The following is a 21,448-nucleotide window of genomic DNA, read 5'->3' on the forward strand; positions in this document are numbered from 1 at the left end:
GCTTTACAGAAAATTATCTACCTGTTTTGGTGAAACTCATTGTTTCGTGTATGTGTAGATAAATTTATAATATATATGATTTTTACCTTAACACAAAATTCTACATTTTACAGGAGTTTGCTTTAATGTATGGATATATTTCTTATTGCAGAATGTTTCATTTCACTGTGGTATAGTTTGCTTCTAATTGAGTTGTATCAGACTATACCATTTCATGGAAAAAATATAAGTAATAGTCTTTTGATTCATAAGAAAAACTCTTGGGTAGCTACTATCATTCTCCTCATTTTGCAGAAGAGGAAACTAAAGGACATGGATAAATAACTTGCCCAAGGTCATGCAGAATAAAAAGTGGTGGAACCAGGAGTCAGCCTCTTATCTGTCAATCTGTCTGACTCCGGAGTTGATGCTCTTAATGACATAGCCACGTCCACTAGGACAATAGTTCTCAACGCTCAGTCCACAGGCCTCTGGGAGTCTCTGAAGCCATTTCAAGGGTCACAAGATCAAAACTGTTTTCATAATAATATCAAAACATTTGCCTTTTTTATTGTAGTGACATTTGAACTCATAGTACAAAAACAGTAATGGATAAAGCTGCTGGCTCCTTCGCATAGATCAAGGCGTTGGCACTGAACTGTACTTATAGTAATTGTATTCTTCACTGCCATGCACTTGCAGTTAAGGAAAAAAGCCAGTTTCACTTTGTCCTTGACAAAGTGGTAACAATGATTAATTTTGTTTAATCTTGACCTTGGAGTCACATCTTTTTCGTATTCTGTACGACTAAATAGAAGCACACAGCAAGCACCTGTGCTGTGTACTGAAGTACCGTGGCTGTCTCAGGGAAGAGCCTTTGTGTTCTTGTTTGAGTTGTGAGCTGAATTAGCCACTTCTCTCCTAGGACACCATTTTTACTTGAAGCAATGACAGGTAAGCTTGAGTATTTGGTAGACAAAGTGAGCCTGTCACTTTGAGGAAAAGAATTGACGGTATTTTTTTGCCAATAAAATTTGAACTTTCAAGAGAAAATTAGGAAATTTGATTCTGCCACCCTGAGCTTAACAGCTGCACAGTACTTACAGATGTTTCTGATGAGAAGGGTGATGAAATTAATGAATGTGATGTTTTTAAATAGTATAGTGAAATGTGTCGTCATTTTGAAGATCTGTGTGACTCAGGGAACCAATATTTTCTAAATGACCAATGCGTGATGTTATGAAATACCTTCCAAGTACAAGATGGATTTTCATGTAACATAGTATGAAAAGTGTCAGATTACGTATTGTAAGTAACTTTCAAGAAACTCCCACTTTTGTGAAGTTTTGATGTAGTATCAAAGAAAACTATCTACAGTTATTTGAAAAGACTATTAAAATAAATTTCCCTTTTCCAACTTTTTATCTGAATGAAACCAGGTCTTCCTTAAATATTTCAAGTTAAACAATATATGGCAACAGATTGAATGAAAATCCTCTAAGCCAGACATAAAAGAGATTTTTTAAAATGTAACATAGTACTACTCTTCTCACTAATTATTTTTGTTTTGGAAATATACTTAATTTTTATTAAAATGTTAGTTATTTTTATATGAAATTGATTTATTGGTTATTTTAAACAAATTAATAAATACCAGTTTCTCAGTTTTCATTTCTAATGTGGTAAATATTAATATATATAACCCATGTAAACAAAATTCTCTTTAAGGTCCTTTTTTTGTGTGTGTAAAAAGGTCCCAAGAACAAAGAGTTTAAGAGATGCTGCTCTAGAAAAATGTATTAAGAAAGTAAAGTACATGTGAGGACAGAGAAATTGAAATTGCATGTTTTTAAAAGTGTGTTCAGTGGTCTAGTAGACACTTTGGTAGACAAGGAAGCAATTTCTTTGGTTCCATTGTTAGTTCTTAGTCAGATATCAAATATACTCATTTGGATTTAGTCTGTCTGTCTCAGATCATCTGTAAGTGAGACATTTATTTGTACAATATTGCTCGTGTTGACCGAGGTTAACATGGTACTGATGTGATCATCTACCTGAAGATTAGAGACCTTTATAGGCTATGCCCAAAGACTTTCAGGAAGATGGGGAATGTTTATTAGCTGACTACCTGCTTAATTGCTTAATGTCTTCCTTTTTCATTGAACTCTTGGCCGAGTCTGTGGACTTACTTTACTGATGAGAATTTGGTAGATATGTCATTTCCAGGGACCTGTGGACTATTTATTTAGTCAAGGTAAATGTTGAATGCAGTTCTATTCTTAGGCCTACTTAGAGGGTTTGGTGAATAGATGCTAAAGCTAAAAATATCTGAATGTGTGTTTTTCTGAATATCTCTCTGTAGGATGACGTAGCTTTTCCAGAGACTTAGAAGCTAAGCAGAAAATGAGCGTAACATCCTGGTTTTTGGTCAGCAGTGGAGGCACTCGCCACAGGCTGCCACGAGAAATGATTTTTGTTGGAAGAGATGACTGTGAGCTCATGTTGCAGGTAATAACATCAGCCTTCTGTATGTGTCTACTCAAAATCTGGAATTGGTACAAAATACTTTTCTTCTCCTTTGGAGAACAGCCCTACCTAGATTTGAACTTTCTTGCTCTCCCTCTTTTAGTTGTAACTACCAGTTTAATTAATTTTCTCCCCCTTGAATCATTAAAAAGAAGTTCTAAGTCTTGGGAATTATATATTGAAAAATGAGAGCTCAGCATAGAGAATTTTATTCGTAAGAAGTTTCACATTATACGTTTTTAAAATAAGACATGTAAATAATTCATAAAATTAGCATAGCATGAAGTAAAACTGAATTTAATTGTGGGTACTTCAGTGTTACTGAAATTAGTTTCACTGCTTCTTTTAGAGATGTTCATTATGATACCTTCCAGTAGTTTGAGCATAATTAAAAGATCATTGGTATTTACTGAATCATGTATAAAGGAGTTACTCTTACAAGGTACTTTTAATATATCTTTGAATAAGGTAATTAGCAGAAAAATCGATCTCCAGATTTTTGAGGATTTAGTTATTTTAATAGGTCCTGGCAATCTAGAATAAATTTTCATCCCCTTGCTCCCTTTATTTTTTTGGTTAAAAACTGTAAACAAATACTTAGAGTAGAAATGTTTGTTCTGTTAGCCCAGTGGTTCTCAGCTGGGCCATCCTGCCTCCCTCCCCACAAAGAACTTTTGGCAACATCTGGAGACATTTTGGTTGTTACATATGGTGGGGAGCTAGAGGTGGTTGCTGCTGACATCTAGTAGGTAGAGGCCAAGAGGCCAGAGGTGCTGCTCGACATCCTATTGTGCAGCATACTTCTCCCTGCCCCCCAACACACACAACAGAGAATCATCTGACCCAGAATATCAGTAGCGCTGAAAATGAGAAACCCTGGATTTTCCCTAGAAGAATCAAATTTGCGTGTGTTTATTACATGTTTACTTTAAAATTAGAGAACTTATTTTATAGTTTTGAGATAATAAAGGAAAGCCACTATACAATGACACCTTAATTAAACAAATTCAGTAAGAGAAATAGAATAGTACAGAGATTTTCTGGGCTCCTCAGTGAGATGGTGTGGTGAGTGGGGCAACTGAGAAAAGGCAGTAAGGATTCTGTTTGGCTATAGGCCTCTTGGAACTGGACCATATCTCAGGTTGGTGGAATGCGACGTGGAAGAGGTGCTTTCCACGTGGCGTTTGTATCAAGCAGCAGAGCAGTATGACAGAAACGTGGGATTGGCTGTTTAGGAGCTTGCAGGATACGTCTCTCCTTACATGGAGATAAGGACTATTTAAGAGATATGACTGGTAAGGTGTCTGTGTCCTGGACTGTGTGTAACAAGTGGAAGTTGTCTGACAATTTATGAAGTGGAGGGAGGAGGCTGAGAGTCCAAGGAGACCAAGGTGGTTCCAGTTCACAGGACACAGTAGCAGAGTGGAAAAATCTACACAGAGAAAGAACTCTGCAGAGGATCACCATTGAGTATGTACTCTTCTGAGTACTAGTCACACATATGTGAAGAAACTACCAAAAGGTGGGGAAAAAGGCACTCAGAAGGATTGGAGTTAACAGTGCCCAGCACTAGCAGGGTCAGGAATGGCGCTGTTGCTAACAGCCAGACGGAAGACCTCGTGATTCACAGGGTGTTGGTCTTTGCCCCTCAGCAGTAGGGAGTAATTAACCCTAGACTGAGTTCCACTCTCATCTAAATCCTAAAAACAATACCCAAAAGGATCACATTGTTTTCAAGTACCTTAACTGTGTCCCAGAACAAAGCTCAAGAATATTTATAGGAATACAGAAATATCCAATACCCAAAAAGGTATAATTCAGAGTCTGGTATCCAATAAAAAATTATCAGGCTTGTAAAAAAGCAGGAAAATGTGACCCATAATGAAGACTGATGAAAAATTCTTCGTTTCTGAAGAGTTCGGCGAAGTTTGGCAAAATAAAAAATGGCAAAAGCAATCTTGGAAAAGAAGAATAACATTGGAAAACTCACACTTCTTAACTTCAAAATTTATTACAAAGCTAGTGATACTGGCGTAAGGGTAAACATACAGACAAATGGAATAGAATGGAGAGTCTGGAAATAAACTCATTTATCTATGGCTATTATGGTTTGAATTGTGTCCCCCAAAAAGATATATTGAAGTCCTAATCTCCCATACCTGTAAATGTGACCTTATTTGGAAATAGAGTCTTTGAGGATATAATCAAGTTAAGATGAAGTTGTTAGGATGGACTCTGATTGAATATGACTTGGTGGTGTCCTTATAAGGAAAGGAAAAGACCCACACAGAGAGAAGCCAGCCATGTAAAGATAGAAGCAGAGATGGGAGCTATGCTGCTGGAGCCAAGGAATACCTGGGGCTAGAGAAATACCAGAAGCTGGAAGAGGCAAAGAAGGATCTTCCCCTAGAAGTTTTGGAGGAAATACGGCCCTGCCATCACCTTCATTTTGGACTTCTAGAGTCCAGAACTGTGAGAGAATAAACTTGTGTTGTTTTAAGCCACCCAGTTTGTGGTACTTTGTTATGTCAGCCCTAGGAAACTACCACAATGGCCAGTTGATTTTTGACAAGGGTGCCAAGTCCATTCAATGGGAGAAAGAGTAGTCTCTTCAACAGATGAATCTGAGACAACCAGATTTTCACATGCTAAAAGAATGAAGTTGGACCCCTGCCTCAGACCATATACAAAAATTAACTCAGAATAGATCAATGACTTAAGTATAAGAACTAAAGTCATAAAACTCTTAAAAGAAAGCATAGGGATAAATATTCATGACCTTGGATTTGGCAGCAGATCCTTAGATATGACACCAACAGCACAAGCAACTAAAGGAAAAGTAGGTAAATTGGACTTCATCACAATTAAAAACTTGTACTTCTAAGGACACTTCAAGACAGTGAAAAGATAACTCACAGAATTGGGGGAAATATTTGCATAATGTATATCTTATAAGGGTTTAATATCTAGAGTATATAAAGACCTCCTACAACTCAACAAACAAAAAGACAAACCAGCCCACTTAAAAAATGGACAAAAGACTTAACTAGACATTTCTCCAAAGAAGATATAAAAATGGCCAATAAGCACATGAAAAGATGCTCAACATCATTTGTCATAAAGAAATGCAAATCAAAACCATAATGAGATACCACTTGACATCTACTAGGATGACTATGATTAAAAAAAAAAAAAGGAAAATAAGTGTTGGTGAGGCTGTAGAGAAACTAAAATTCTTGTACGTTGCTGTGGAAAACAGTTTAGTGATTCCTCAAAAAGCTAAACATAGAATTACCATATGACCCAGGAATTCCACCCATAGGTGTATACTTGAAATAATTGAAAGCAGGACTCAAACAGATTCACTGTAGCATCATTCACAGTAGTCCAAAGATGAGGACAACCAAAATGTCTAGCAGCAGATGAATAGATAAACAAAATGTGGTATATACATATAGTGGATCATTATTGAGCTATAAAAAGGCATGCAGTTCTCATACTTGCTGCAACATAAGTGAACCTTGAAAACGTTATGGTAAGTGAAGTAAGCCAGACACAAAGGACAAATATTATATGATTCCACTTATATGAAGTATCTAGAACAGGCAAATTCATAGAGACATAAAACAGATTAGTGGTGACCAGCGGCTGGGCGAAGGAGGGATGGGGAGTTACTGCTTAAGAGTTAGAGAGTTTCTGTTTAGGTAATGAAAAAATTTTGCACATAGATAGTGGTGATTGTTGTGCAACATTGTGAATTTAATTAATGCCACTGCATCATACACTTTAAAATGGTTAAAATGGCAAATATTATGTTTTATATATTTTACCACAGTGAAAAAAAATAAGAGGAAATCAATGGCAATACAGTTTTAAAATATCTTTAGATTGATTCAAGTATCATAATTGAAATACTGCCTTTACAACAGAAATTTGAAGCAAAAATCAGTATATTTTTAATGAGCAGAAACCAATATTACCGTGCTATAAGAAGTCAGAATTTAAGTTAACATTTTTATTTGAACTTCATCAACATCTGATTGGGCATCTATCCTATTTATGACTGTCTTTTATTTATGCTTTATTTTTTAAATAGAACATAAAGTTGGTGAGGAAACTCTATGATCAGGCAAGGAGAAACCTAGTTTTGACCTGTTCCTTGGACTCCCCTCCTAAAGATACTTCTGCCTGTTATCTGATGGCAGCACACTGCTTTTAGCACTTCCCTAGACACAGTGTAGTCTCTGAGAAAGGTCCGTGATCAGACTGGCATGCTGGTCATTGGGTAGTCTGAATTGGTGCTACAGAGTCATGGACTCTTCTTAGCAGAGGGGCACATCATGTGTATGGAAGCAAGAACAAATATTTACAAATTGTATCTAGTCTTTAAATGATTTATTGTTAATTTAATCTTTCATAATATATTAGTAAAATAAATCATTTAAAATGTACTGTTTTTATATCATTTCTGAAAAACGAACTAAGCTTATTTATGGATTATAGTATTAGAAAAGTGGAGAATTTACAAATATATAAATGTAAAATATATTTGTTTTGAAAGATTAGAGCTCTAGAGTTGATGAAATTATGTTTTCATTTTTAAGGCTTTACGTGGCTTAAATGGTTCTACATTGGTTAGGTCAGTCAGTGTGTTAATTAATTAAAATTGTTAGATGCGCAAATAGTTAATATTTGATTGTTTTTTAATGGGTAAATAAGATCTTTTAAAATTTACTTAAACTCATTCTGCATTTATGGTTTAAAATCCTCCATTTTTAACGTACAGGAAACCAATTGTTAGGTTTTAGAATGTCTGTCTCTGAATAATTTTAAGTAGTTTCTTACTTGTAAAGATTTCAACTATAAATAGATTTACTGATATTTTAAAAAAATATTTTGATGATAATATAGCTTAAAACCCAGTGCAAAAAGGAAACAAATAATCCATAAGGTCATATGATCTGATTGATTACAATTAATTTTTTTTGTTGTTTGTGACATTTGTTACTTTGTTATGTTTTGTTTTTGTTATTTATGACAAACTCAAAAATAAGTTTGAGTTTTGTATTTTTTGTTATTTTATCTCATTCTGAGAAAGGTATTCTAAAGAATGGTCATCAAGAAGAAGTGTGCTTGGATATTAAAGAGTAGGTGATTAAACAAGGGATTCTGGAATTTGAGTTCTCCTTCTACCACTTACCTTGGAAGCCTGTGGCAAATTAATTAGACTTGCTGTGCTTGTTTGTCTTGCTGTAGAACGATGACTATGCTATGTTTCATAAGACATATTATGCAAAACAAATCTTGGCCGTGGATGAAAGGTATAAAGTGTAATTATTGGATGAAAATTATACTTACTTTGTTTTGAGTAACATACATTAATATTACTACTGTTAAAAGTACCTTGTATTTGAATATTACTTTCTAGTTCTCAATGTCGATTTATGTTATTTCAGTTGTTCCTCTCAATAATTTTCTGAACGGTATAATCATTCCTGTTGTACAGATGATAAAATTAAGATTCAGAAAAACATGCTCAGACTTCTGTTACAATATATTGGATACCTCTATGTACACACAGAGTTGCATTTTGAAAAAAAGGTCATGTCTAAATTCTAATTATATCTTCATAAAATTTTTAATTGCGCCAAATGCTTGAATTTTGCTCTGTTTTGAGAAACATCATCATACTAAACTAAACATGTTTTTTGTTCTGATGCATAATAGAAACTATAATGAAATTATATTTCACTTACTATTTTAATGTTTTAATTGTCATACTGATGTAGGAACAGTCCCCAGGAGGATGATGGCATATGTTTTGAAGATCATAGGTAACTTGTTTTCATCCATCCTTTGGGGCACATAGCAAAGGATAAACCACTATTTGTTACTATGATTGTCAAAATGCAACTGGGCTTTTAAAGAATCTTTCAGCTACAGTATCTTTAAAAAAGATTTTAAATGGTGTTGAGACATAGTGGCAATCTTTCTCTCTCTCTGGTTTTTTCTTAGCATATGTATCCATGTATTTCTGTGTCTTTGTCTCCCTCTTAGATCTTTAGTGGAAAAAAGAAGTAATAATAATGTTGAAAAGTAGCCATTTCATACCCGAAGCATATATGACACATACCAGTTATTTGTTTGTACCATTTCATGTGTTAGTTTTTAGTTAGAAATTGATTTGAGTCCTTGATGCTTTTTCGTTGTGCCTGGCCTGAAATTGTTTTTTATATTTTGACTTTATTTGATGACAGGGTTTTTCTTGTTTGTTTTTTTTGCAGGAAAGGAAGTATTTCTTAAACAAAAGAAAAAGTGTTAGTACTTCATTTTAATACTCTTATTTTCCAAAATTTTGTGGGTTTATAATTGTCTGAGAATTAGAATTTTTTTTGTTTTGGTTCTGTTTTAAGCCACCCAGTTTGTAGGTTTCTTAAAATTTGGTCTGAAGTTTATAACTTCAGTACTTTTGCTATTTTATTATTCAACAAAACTTTTCTACCTCCATACTTTATGAAATGAGATTGGCCAAATAGCATGTATTTTCTTTTAACAAACCTTTATTAGGCATCTCCTCTGTGCTGGGCTCTGTGCTGGATGCCGAGGGGTCGATGTGTGTGCAGGTGTCCTTGAGGCTTAGAGTCTGGTAGAAGGAGATGTGAATGTAAAGGCAAACATTTTGAGACATTAGGAGTTGGGAGTTAGAAGAGGCCAGCTCTTGGAGGGCATTATGTGCTGTTTTAAAGACTTGAGATATTTTACCCTAGCTAGTAAGAACACTGAGGAGCTTTTAAGCAGGGCAATATTGCCTTTTCAAATGTTTCCCATGCGTTACGTCATTTAACCCTCAACAACAACAAAAAATCTGTGATATAGATAGATCTTTTTTATAGATAATTAGGCAAAGATTAGTCATTTTACCGAGGTCACACAGCTGGCAAATGGCTGGAGCAGTTCTTTTGACGCCAGCGCCTGTGCTTTAAACTGCTGTTCTGTATTACTGCTCAGGAACTGGAGATTGGAATCAGTGTAAGCAGTTAGGAGATGAAATAATCTAGGAAGAGGTGGTAAAGTTCTAAAGAAGCAAGTATCATTTTGAAGAAAAGAAGACGGAGTAGGAGAGAGATTGAAGAGTTAGGATGTGCTTTCTAGTTATATATAATGAGTGAGGGAGAGAAAAAGAATCTAAGATGTCGCATTTCTGGCATGGAAATAGATGAAATAGAGGTTCAGGAGGTGTGCTTTTGGGGAATAAAATAATAAGTTTGAGGTTTCTGAGAGACATTCAGATTGAGATACTCAAGGGAAAACTGGAAATAAATATATGAAGCTGAGCAGTGTAGTCCGAGCAGAAGGTAGAGATTTTAGCATTGTGAGCATAAAGGGGATAGTTGTAGCCAGGAGGATCCGAGTTATACAGGGGTAGAAGGAAAGTCAGAGTGATAGGATGTGGTTGCTTGGGAGAAAAGGAAGGGGTCAATATTAGATATCTTGCTGCTATCAAAGAGCTGAGGCAATATATTAGTAAATAGTTGTAAATAATGGAGACAAGAAGAATAGAGGAATGTAGTCAGAGAGAAATAGTATGGTTTAGATTCCAGAGGTAGATTCAATTTCACATGCTAAGGTCTAGCAATGGGAGCGGTTTTGGTATGGATTTCAGTTGTCGGAGTTGAGAAGGCTAGATGGGTGGGTGTGTGGGGGGGGGGGTGGGGGGAGAGAGAGAGAGAAAGATTAGGCCTGAGCTAACATCTGCTGCCAATCCTCCTCTTTTTTGCTGAGGAAGACTGGCCCTAGGCTAACATCCGTGCCCATCTTCCTCTACTTTATATGGGATGCCACCACTGCATGGCTTGACAAGCGGTGCATTGGTGCAAGCCCGGGATCTGAACCTGTGATGCCCAGGCCGCCGAAGCAAAGCACACGCACTTAACCGCTACACCACTGCACCAGCCTCGAGAAGGCTAGATTTTTATATGGATCATCTACATAGACATTTAAAATCAATCATGATGAAATAGGAATTTGAATGAAAAGGGAGACTGTGAACCATAACCCCAAAACTTCAGTCAAAAAGTTAGAATGACCAAAATGATTGCAGCAACCTAGGAGAGGCGTGTGTGTGTGTGTGTGTGTGTGTGTAAATATATATTTATTTATACTTATATTTATATATAGGTGGATAACACGAACTTCAAAAAAGTAAAATGTTTTTCATTGAAGGGGGATAATGGTCCAGAAGCCACAACAGTAAACTGGAGGAATTCAGACTGCATCTCTGAACTCAACAGGATGTTGAATTTAGGAGGACAGCATCCACTTCAAAGGAATGCAGTGGAAATAGTGTTCTCAGGGGGAAAGCCAGATTTCAGTTAAGGGAAGGAAGCAGGAGGTAACCATCTGTGAAAAGCTTTAGAGTGAAGAGGAATTTCAAGTAAGGTGTATTCTCGAGTGCAGTGCAGTGCAGTGCCTTGGGAAGAGGGTCTTTATAGAAAGTAAAAATCAGGAGACAAGAGGCATAGACTCTTGTGGGGAAAATGGATTATAAGGGGGCAGTGACTAGTGAGTCTTGTGTTCTTACCGGAGGCTTAAGGAGACAGGAATAAGGGACCTGGTCAAAATTGACTATCTTTGTGGTTTAAGCCTGGATCAGCTAAGGCTTTCCCATTAGTATCAGAAACTTGATGAAGTTAGCAGTCTTTGTCAGCGTTTAAATTATATGTTTCTGAGAGATTATTAAGTTTTTGTTGAAATATCCAAATGGGTTGTGAAAATTAAGTTGTAATTCACCTTCTCTTGGCTCAGTTTAATCTAAAGGAGATGTGACTTTGATGATCTGGAAATGAAAATGGTTTAATGCTATATGGTTAGATGTAAATAACAAATCTTTCTTATTCCTTCAGTTTTTCTTGACCACTCACTTGGTGTATTATGTTCTATAATCTTGGTTTTCTGTTTAATTTCTGTGATGGGTGGTGAAACACCTTGAATATATTTGATAACTAAAAACGTAGGAATTTTTATTTGCTTTCATGGGCTGTTAAGCTTTAAAGAGTTACAAAAATAGGAACGACTTGTCCTGTGAGTTCTAAACTGATGATATCCCTTGCCTTGAGTTCCTAGGACTAGTCTTCTCAAAAAGTTATTACTCTCTTTATTAAACAAACAAACAAACAAAAAGGATGCTTTTTCTGATCACTTGTAACATCCTCACTCCTCTCCTCAATCCCCAAAGCTGGAATGGCATCTTGACTCAGTGGACTTTCTTGTTTTCTTATGTGTGCTCTGTGTCCTCTAGTAGGTCTTCTTGTACTTACCTACCCCGTAAACAATTTGAACGCAGGGTGCATATCAGATTCAAGATATTCCGGATTTCTAGCAAGTTGTGAACTTAGTGAAGTGGCCCTTCCTAGTTTATTTCTCCTCAAACTATATTTTCTCCATACTTCTGATCCATGTTGACACTTCCCTCAAAAGCAGCCATTCCCTGGCTCCACGAGCAGCCATTTGACCTGTTTCCCATATCTAACAGTAGCTTTACACTTTCCTTTCTGATTTTCCTTTTCTGAGGTCTCATTTAGATTTCCCCCTTGAATTTCAGTACAGTGTTCTAAGGACTTCTGCTCTGTGTTCTCTTCCTCACAGGGAGATTATTTATGCTGATCCATCCATTCAGTATTTTTTGAGACCTTACGTATGCTTGAAATCTCACTTGCCTTACAACATGTAGAGATTTTTATCCTTACACTAGCTCAACTTGATAAATCCACAATAAGAAGAAATTATTTTCCTAGTAGCCCTACATTTGCTTCTTATCACCCTAATAACTGAATTTAGTACTTCATTAGTTTAAACAGAGCAACAGTTTAAAGTGCAATAAAAACCAATGAAGTTTAAGTGGTTTTTAGATTTAATGCAGATATTTTACAGCAGTTACAGTTGTAATTATCCATAATAGGTGGTTTTTCAGGTAAGCTATAGAGAAGTAATACCACTTCAGAATACTACTACAGAATAGTAATACTCCTATTCATAAAGTTTCTGTTAATTCTGAGGTTTGAAATTTGTTCTAGAGAAATTGAAATTTCAGAGAAAACAAAGCAAAATGGAAGACAACCTTTAAAACTTTTAAGAAGAACAAGAGTGTATATATGATGAATGTTAAGGTTTTCTTCAAAGATTACTTTAATTCACATGCTGTTTCTTCCTAATGTCTGTTACAAAACATTAAATGTTAATAATTTAATATTGAAGTATTCTAGAAGGAAAGACCCAAACTTTTTCAATATGGAATTAAAGCTAATAGGGGAAGAGACTTAATTTTAGTAATATTTGCTTGGAAAGGATCATTTCAACTAGGATTTACATTTATATTGTTATTTTATTAGTTGCTGACCTTCTCATCTTGTTTATGTGGCTAAGAGTTAGGCTGTGTTTACTGTTGGCTTTAGCTGAAAATGTCAGAGGTTAACATTACCTATATTGCCCTTATTTTTGTCTCCCCTATTGTATTTGAGTTTCCCTAGAGACTCTTTCTTAAATAGTCTGAACTTTGTAGTTTATTCCATTGAATCCCTTGTTATTATTATATGTATATATGTAAATCCCTGTTGATGTGATGGTAAGGTTTGGAGAGAGGGGAAGCATTCTTTAATGCTATGATTAGTTCTCAGTTTCTTAGTGGGGCCATGACCTTCATAAATGCATCTCGGCTTTGTTTTGTCCCTATCCTTATGTGAGACAGGAAGGCTAGAGGAGGCTCCAGTTACTTCCATTCTCCCATGCCAGTTAGGCTCAGATAAAACCCACATTTGTTGAGCTATGGTAAAGTAGTTTCCTTGAGGGCAGGCTGCTGGTGAGAATAGAATGCTCTGGGTGTATTTCAGGATGGTAGCTTTCCCCTCACCCCTCTGGAAGCACAGAAGGATTTTTCTCCTGTCTTCACGCTGAGATCCTTGGGGGGCTACTGGAGGTAAAACCCATGAAAAAGTGATGTGCCCCTGAGTCTGTGCCCCTAGGAGTTTCTTCTCGCAAGCTAGTTCACGCTCAAGTCTTCAGCAGTTAGGCACTTTACCTTTAAGTTTTCCTACCAGTTGCTGGCTGCAGCGGTGGGCTCTGCTCCCAGTACGCGGGGATTCTCTGTATTCTTCCGTCTCTCCACTTTGCAGAGTGGCGATTGGCCTTAGGAACTCAATTTGCTGGTGAAACTAAGACGATTTTCTTGTTGTGAGGATGGGAACGATGACTTCCAGGTTCTTTCTATGCTGGACTGGAGACTGGGAGTCACATCTCCCCATTTTGGATAGTTACTTTGCTTTTAGTATACCGAGGTTCACACAGTGACCCTGTAATGCATGGTTATTGAGGTCAGATTCAGTGGTTCTCAGACTGTTTCTTTCTGTGACTGTCCTGATACTTGCTTTCAATTATAGTTCATCTTTCAGGTGCTTCCATCTGCAAACAACTCATTAAGCTCTGGAGAAAGAGAGAGAGAGAACATGTGTGTGTACACTTTAAAAGAGACTTAAAAGTAATTTTCAAAAATCAGTTTGCCATTTTAATTCCCTTTTTTGACCTTCTCTCTCTCCCTGTTAGAGCTCCTCCATGAATGCCAATTTAGAACTCATGTTTTAAGTAAGGATAATTTTATTTAGGAACCTGTTGTATTGTGTCCCTTTTCTCTAAATCTTTGGAGTCATACAATTTATGTTACAGTTTTCAGTATTTAAAGAAGAAAATCTTAATAGGGTAATTTTTTTTCACAATAAGATACATAAAACATTATAAAATTATAATTCACATGATTTCCATATAACAGTTTTGAATTATAAAAAAATTACTGTTGATACATTCAACAAAGTCAGCTGATTTAAATTCTCTCAAAAGTAGAATGTTTCAATTTGGTAGAAAAGAATGTCTGAAAATTTTGGCTTCTGCTGGTTTGGGGAGTGACGCCAAATTTGTGTTGTATAGTAATACAGTTTAAATTTCATTTAATCCACTTTTTCTTTCATACTTCCCTATGGTTACCTACTATCCTATTAAGTATCTAACCAAAAATTTTTGTGTTTGTTATTTATTATGGTATTTTCTTTTTTTTTTCAAATTTTTTGTTTATTGCAGTAACATTGGTTTATAACATTGTATAAATTTCAGGTGTACATCATTATACTTATATTTCTGCATAGATTACATCATGTTCACCACCAAAATACTAATTACAACCCATCACCACACACATGTACCGAATTATCCCTTTCACCCTCCTCCCTCCCCCCTTCCCCTCTGGTAACCACCAATCCGATCTCTGTCCCTATGTGTTTGTTTATTGTTGTTATTATCTACTACTTAATGAAGGAAATCATACGGTATTTGACCTTCTCCCTCTGACTTATTTCACTTTGCATTATACCCTCAATGTCCATCCATGTTGTCACAAATGGCTGGATTTCATTGTTTCTTATGGCTGAGTAGTATTCCATTGTGTATATATACCACATCATCTTTATCCATTCGTCCCTTGATGGGCACTTAGGTTGCTTCCAAGTCTTGGCTATTGTGAATAACGCTGCAATGAACACAGGGGTGCATGTACCTTTACAAATTGGTGTTTTCAAGTTCTTTGGATAAATACCCAACAGTGGAATAGCTGGATCATATGGTAGTTCTATCCTTGATTTTTTGAGGAATCTCCATACTGTTTTCCACAGTGGCTGCACCAGTTTGCACTCCCACCAGCAGTGTATGAGAGTTCTCTTCTCTCCACATCCTCTTATGGTATTTTCTTATATTTATTAACTTTAAAAATTTCTTTCAGTCACGTAGTGTGGATAAGCAACATGCTGTCATCAATTACGATGCCTCTACCGATGAACATTTGGTCAAAGATTTGGGCAGCCTAAATGGGGTAAGTTAAGGGTTTATTTTTTGTTTTATTTGAATATTTGTTTAATATTCTAAGAAGACAAATCACATTATATTTCTTGTTTGCATTGTATTTCCTTTTCTTTAGTTTGCATTTTACTTTTAAATGCTTACAGGTACATAGCACTTTGGGGACCATATAATAGAATATGAAACTAGCCCATGTTCCCAAGAAACTGCATAGGCACTAACTACTTACAGGAATTCAGAAGGTTATTGGTTATCTGTAATGATTAAAAAAGACTTCTTCAGGGAGATAAAAGCTTGACCTTACCGAATGGCTTGAATGTATATGTGGGAAACCAGTGGAAAACCATGGCCATCAGAATGCAAAAAAGCGCTCTTGGGCAACAGAGAAGTGTGGGTTAACTTGAGAACATAAAGGTGCAAATGCAGTTTGGTGCCAGAAGGTGGAGGACCTTCTATACTAGAGTAAAAAGAAGTAAACATGGTGTGTGATCTCAACATCCATGTTCATTGTGGCTTCTTTGGATTCCTACATTGAAGATATTTTGTGTTACTGCAGTGAATTTTTCCTCATTCTTCATTTGATCTTTTCACATTGGCAGAATATAAGTAGCCACAGAATAAGAGAGTGCTGAAGTATTGAATAATTTCTTATTTCTTCTTAATTTTTTTTATGGCTCTGCTAACATAAGCAAATATAGTATTGTTCATATCTGTGCTGTTGAAATTCTTAAAATGAATTTAATAGAAAGTAAACTTAGCCCAACTGCTTCTAACTGCTACTGCTTTTCAAAATATACATTAAATATTATATGGAAGAATGTATGCAGAAATTTGGCAAATATAAATACCGTAAAACATTTTTTTCTTGTTCTGAATTGGCCTGCTACTGAAGGACTCTTATATTTATTCTTTGAGATACTTTTTTACAGGAATGTTTTTCTGTTGGTTTTATTTGTCTTTATTTGTTTCTCCTGGTACATAGAATTAAGTCTAAATTCTTCAGGTTTGAACTGAAATACCTCACATGTGGCATCAGCCACTTTTCCAGATCCACGTTCCATCACACTGTCCCTTGCCGTACCTCCAAAATAGCGTTTTTCATACTATGCTGTCTCCTCCAAATAATTTGTTAGATTTTCTTCAGTCTAGTAGTTCTCTCATCTGCTTTGTCATTTATAAAAGTTTTACTTATTTTTAAAAATAAAACCCAAATTCTGCTTCATCCTGAAGGGATCAGAGAAAAAGTATTTAGAAATATTAACTTGCTGATGTTGTTAACATGTTGAATGGATAAAGTAGAAAGAGAAAGGCAGACTCGATAGAAACTATTTTAATATGAATCGTGTAAGTAAGGAAGCAATTTTGATTCCCAGCTCCTATTTGCAGAGTTACTCTCTTTCTTCTCCATACCTATAAAAACTTTATTTTAATCTCTATTTTGGGTGCTTTATCAGCCTTGTATGAAATCTCCTTTTATGTATCTGTCGCTGTGCTGGGTTATGAGCTCCTGAGCAGTTCGTGTGCCTTTGCTTCTATAGATATACTGCAGTGCCCAGCTCAGGGTCCTGCACAGTGCATGCACCCAGTGAATCTTGTTTGAATGGAATTGAATTAATTTTCTATATGAAGGACTTTATAGAGAAAATTTTTAAACTACTCCTATGTGTGGAATATTTTAACAAGGTTACAATCTGTTTTTAAGCCTAGAAATTTTCGTCTTCACCACAATGTTGGTCGTAGGTATCTTTACATTATCATCTTAGAAAATAATAAGTGAGAATTACATCACAGTGTTTTAGTCTTTTTTTTTTTTTTTTTGTGGGGAAGATCATGCCTGAGCTAGCATCCATGTCAATCCTCCTCTTTTTGCAGAGGAAGACCGGCCCTGAGCTAACATCTATTGCCAATCCTCCTCCTTTTTTTCCCTTTTTCTCCCCAAAGCTCCGCTAGATAGCTGTATGTCATAGTTGCACATCCTTCTAGTTGCTGTATGTGGGACGCCACCTCAGCATGGCCGGACAAGCGGTGCGTCGGTGCGTGCCCGGGATCCGAACCATAAATGCCAGTAGCGGAGCACGTGCACTAAACCACCAAGCACGGGGCCAGTCCCTGTTTTAGTCTTTTAAGAGACTGTGATCAAATATAAAAATTATTTTGTGTTGTAAAAAAAAAAAAATCAGGTGAGCTATTAACTTCTAAATTTTTCTAGGCTGACCTTTTTCATAATTTGACGATACTCAATTTTATGAAATATAATAACCCATAGAGAGCAACATCTGCATTTTGAACTTGAAATCCGGACCTGGATTGAATCTCAATCTGTAATTTACAAGTCGTGTAACCTGGGACAAATTACTTAATCTGTCTGAAATTCAGTTTCCTTGTATATATTCATGTTAGCTCCCCAAATTGTGTGAAAATGTAATGAGTAAATGTGGAGACTCAGTGCAAAATTTAGTTACCTTGCTTTAGCTTTAAAATAGTGAAATGATAATTCCTACTCTGTAGTATTGTTACGAGGATTAAATGTGACAATACATGTGAGTGTGTGCCGAGTGTGTGCCTGTTATAGAACTTCAAAGCATTATACCATGATAAATATATAGTACCCAAATGACAGCCTAGGAGATATGCCGGAATGGACTTTGGTAGCCAAAGTCTATGAACTACGAACTATCATGCATTTTATTCATAAGAGAACTTGTAGGCTATTATTCTCAGCCTATTTACTCTTAATATTTATATAATTCTAGAAATTTGAGCGTCAGGTTAAAAGTAGTAATTTCAGAAGTAGGGAGACGTAATGTGGTGGTGATGAGCCCAGCTTGAATTCTTACTAGTGATATAACCTTTGACAGCTTACTTAGTTTTTCTCTTCCTTGTTTTTTTTTTTAATAGAAATAGTAAAATGGTACTCCTCAGGTTTTTGTGAAACTATAAATAAGTTAATAATTTTAAATGCTTAGAACAGTACATAGTAAGCATTCAATAAGTGTTAGTTATTGTTGTTATTATGATAAGAAAAGCAGTTAAAACACATTCAGCAGCCTTTAGCCTATATACTTTTCAATGAATACACTGTTACATTTTTTTAAAAAGCATTTACTGACTACAGTTACCTTATAAATAACTCTACCTGTGACCACTTCCACTCCTTATCCCTTTCGTCCTACCCTAAAATATGCTCCCAAGGGATCTAGATCTATACTTGATGTTATTGAGACCAGAAATGAGGTCGCTGTGCCTGGGGAAGCTGGAACTGTTTCTGTAGCTGATATTATAGCAGGCCATTTCTGGGCAGGCCCCTTCAATCTTCTTTTTCTATGAGAACCCACGTTTGCCTTCAGTTCTTCCTACCTCCTCGGGGCCTCCACTGGAGCACTTGCCCCTCTGAGAGCCACGATGGTCTCTGCCATACTGCTCCCATCCCAGTCCAACTCTACGTTTTGTTACGAGGCTGCCCCCTCAGCTCGCTGTGTTCCAGATCCTGCTATATCCCCTTTCCTCACTGGAGTTCCTGCCAGCGTCAGACCAGTGTGGCATAGAGTGGGGAAGGTACGAAAAGAATGGTTAGGGAAGAAGGGAGACTTTTGTCACTGCAGCGCAATTGAGTTGGTCTGCTCCTGGTCACTCTGTTCAGATTTCCCAGAGCAGTAACTTAATACATGATGGTTATATGATTTTATACTTCAATTATGTAATTTAGTTGTATGTAAATTGAATCAGTTTTATCTAGTTCAGTTTCTTCTATGAGGTTAGTGATTTGGATGGGGGAGTTTGGTAAGCTGGCCTGGCCTGGGCACCCAAGCTTCCTTGATATGGAGAGAACGTGGTATTTGTAGTTCAGAGACCTGAATTTGATCCCAACAAGTTCCACTTCTGAACTCTGAGACCTTGATTGTCACTTCATTATCTGTGCCTCATTGTCCTCATCTGTCCTACTCGTCGTGGAGAGATGTGATCAAATGACGTTGACATAAGAAACAAAACATATTTTTCTTTCCATATTTAATTTATTAAAGTGATTTTTTTACCTGTTACTCTTTGAGATTTTCTCTCCTCCTCTTATAATTTTAGACCTTCAGGAGACTGTTTTCCCCCAGGTGTTTTCACTTGCATTTTTGTGAGCTGAAACTTTGTGTCTGGCTCGTATTTCCTGAGTCTTTTTAGACCTTAGGGAATATTTCTGTCATAAATGCCAGCATGTTAAAATTGTATGTTTTTGGATCTCTGAAAGTACCTAGTACATATGTTAAACACACAATAGGTGCTTAGTATTTAAGAGAGTTGAGCAATCTTAAGCTTAAAGTGGATCTTATAGGTCGTCTTAGGCCTTTTAAGTAAATATGGTGTTTTAGATTGAGGCAGTTTTAAATAAAATTGACCTAAAACCGTGGCATTGCTTTTATATGGTGTGCCTAATTGTTTGTCTTCTGCATACCAAACATCAGTGAATTCATGTTTTCTTTTATTCTTCTCTTTTCTTTTCCATCATTTTCCTCAGCTTTTCTGTTTTGTAATTATACATAGAAAATTTTGGTAAATTCAAGATATAAGTTTTAAAATACTCTAAAATGTTCATTTTGGAAATGAACCTGAAATTAGAGATTACAAATGCCTGAAGCCTTTGAATTTTCTTTGTGTTAACGTTTCAACCTTTCTGTGAAGCGTGTTAGAAGCTTGTGATTTAGGAATATTCATAAATCATACTAAGATGTGGTCTTGAGTTTTAGCAGTATTCCACTATCTCCATATATCTGTACTTGGATTTAAGATCACAACTACTTCTTCTTCTTTTTTTTGTTTTGGTGGACTTAGAAAGTGGTTTTCTATGACATACTACAAAGTGCCAGTTATGCATAGGAATTTGAGAATAGGCCCATAATAACATAATCCCCTTATGTATTTTACTGTATGTCATTCAGGACCCTTCTAAACCTCCTCGCTGCAGAGGGAGCCTTCCCAAATAAGGTATTTTGGCCATCTCAAATCCAATAAAATAGAAGATGGAAAAAATGGAATTCCAATGGAAAGAGTAAAATAATTTTTAAAGTTTAGCTTATCAAAGAAAAACTTGTTGGGTGTTTATATAATGTCTGCATTCCAGGCAATTAAGTAGAACATTGTTCTGTCTTCTATAAAGCTAGCCAATTCTAGGTGTCTAACTTCCAGTATGTCAGGAAAAATAGTCGTGACCATTTACCATCTGTGTCCAATAGACCCTTTAAGTCTTTTTATAAATAATTTACAGATGTAAGAATAATGAAAAACAGCTTAAAATTTTAATAAAAAATTAGGCATGACAGACCCAAATTTTTGTTCCATATTTTCCTGGTGTTGAAAGGTACATAATATACAAAATGAGTAATGTTCTTTGAATGCCACTAACTGTTCATCAGTTGTCATGCATTCACCTGGGAGATATATCCATTTTATAAATGTTGATTCCAGATTTTAAGTACAACTGTAGCTGGTTCTTGTTTATCATTATTCCTAGTTCTTCTGCTCTTGCATTGTTAAAATGAGTTCTTTTTAAGACTTTGACAGCTTAAAATTTTATTAAGAGGATGGTCATTTTCTTTGTTCCACAATTGCAAAACATTTTTTATGTTTAGACTTATAAACAAAGTTAGAAGATCAATCCAATAATTTTATTTCTGCATCGTCTATTCCTTCCAGTTACCTTTGTGTAGATACCTGCCTGAGCGTCTGTCTACTTACAAACTAAATCAAATAAGTGTTGGAACACAAACATCAAAAAATGAAAGAATACTGTCAAAATTTCTTTTAAAATACAGAATGGTTTAGGATCTTGTTGAAACAATATTGCATGATCCTTCTTACTGAATGGCTAACTGGATGAAAAATACCCTATATTCATCTCTCTTTTTACGTTAGAGAAAATTCTCATGTTAGAGAAAATTCACCTAGGATTGTCTTCATCTGAAGACTCATGGTCTCTGATATTTTGCTTACGTCATTATCAATTTTATCATTGTTATTATAACCACGAGTGCTGCTATCTGTCTTTTTGTGTTCATCTTATAAT

At 35.8% G+C, this 21,448-nt stretch overlaps 1 protein-coding gene across 12 annotated transcripts in view; it reads left to right on the top strand.

Moving 5' to 3' along the window:
• CEP170 (centrosomal protein 170) overlaps positions 1–21,448 on the top strand; it is a 134,830-nt gene that overhangs the window by 33,554 nt on the left and 79,828 nt on the right. For all 12 annotated transcript variants that reach the window (XM_058533533.1, XM_058533532.1, XM_058533540.1 and 9 more), the window contains exons 2-3: positions 2,342–2,487; positions 15,323–15,412. In XM_058533533.1, the coding sequence (XP_058389516.1) occupies positions 2,383–2,487; positions 15,323–15,412 (195 nt within the window). In that variant the 5' untranslated portion in view covers positions 2,342–2,382. The remainder of the gene's footprint in view (positions 1–2,341; positions 2,488–15,322; positions 15,413–21,448) is intronic.

This window comes from Diceros bicornis, chromosome 38 (assembly GCF_020826845.1).
Source record: "Diceros bicornis minor isolate mBicDic1 chromosome 38, mDicBic1.mat.cur, whole genome shotgun sequence".
NCBI classification, from domain to species: Eukaryota; Metazoa; Chordata; class Mammalia; order Perissodactyla; family Rhinocerotidae; genus Diceros; species Diceros bicornis.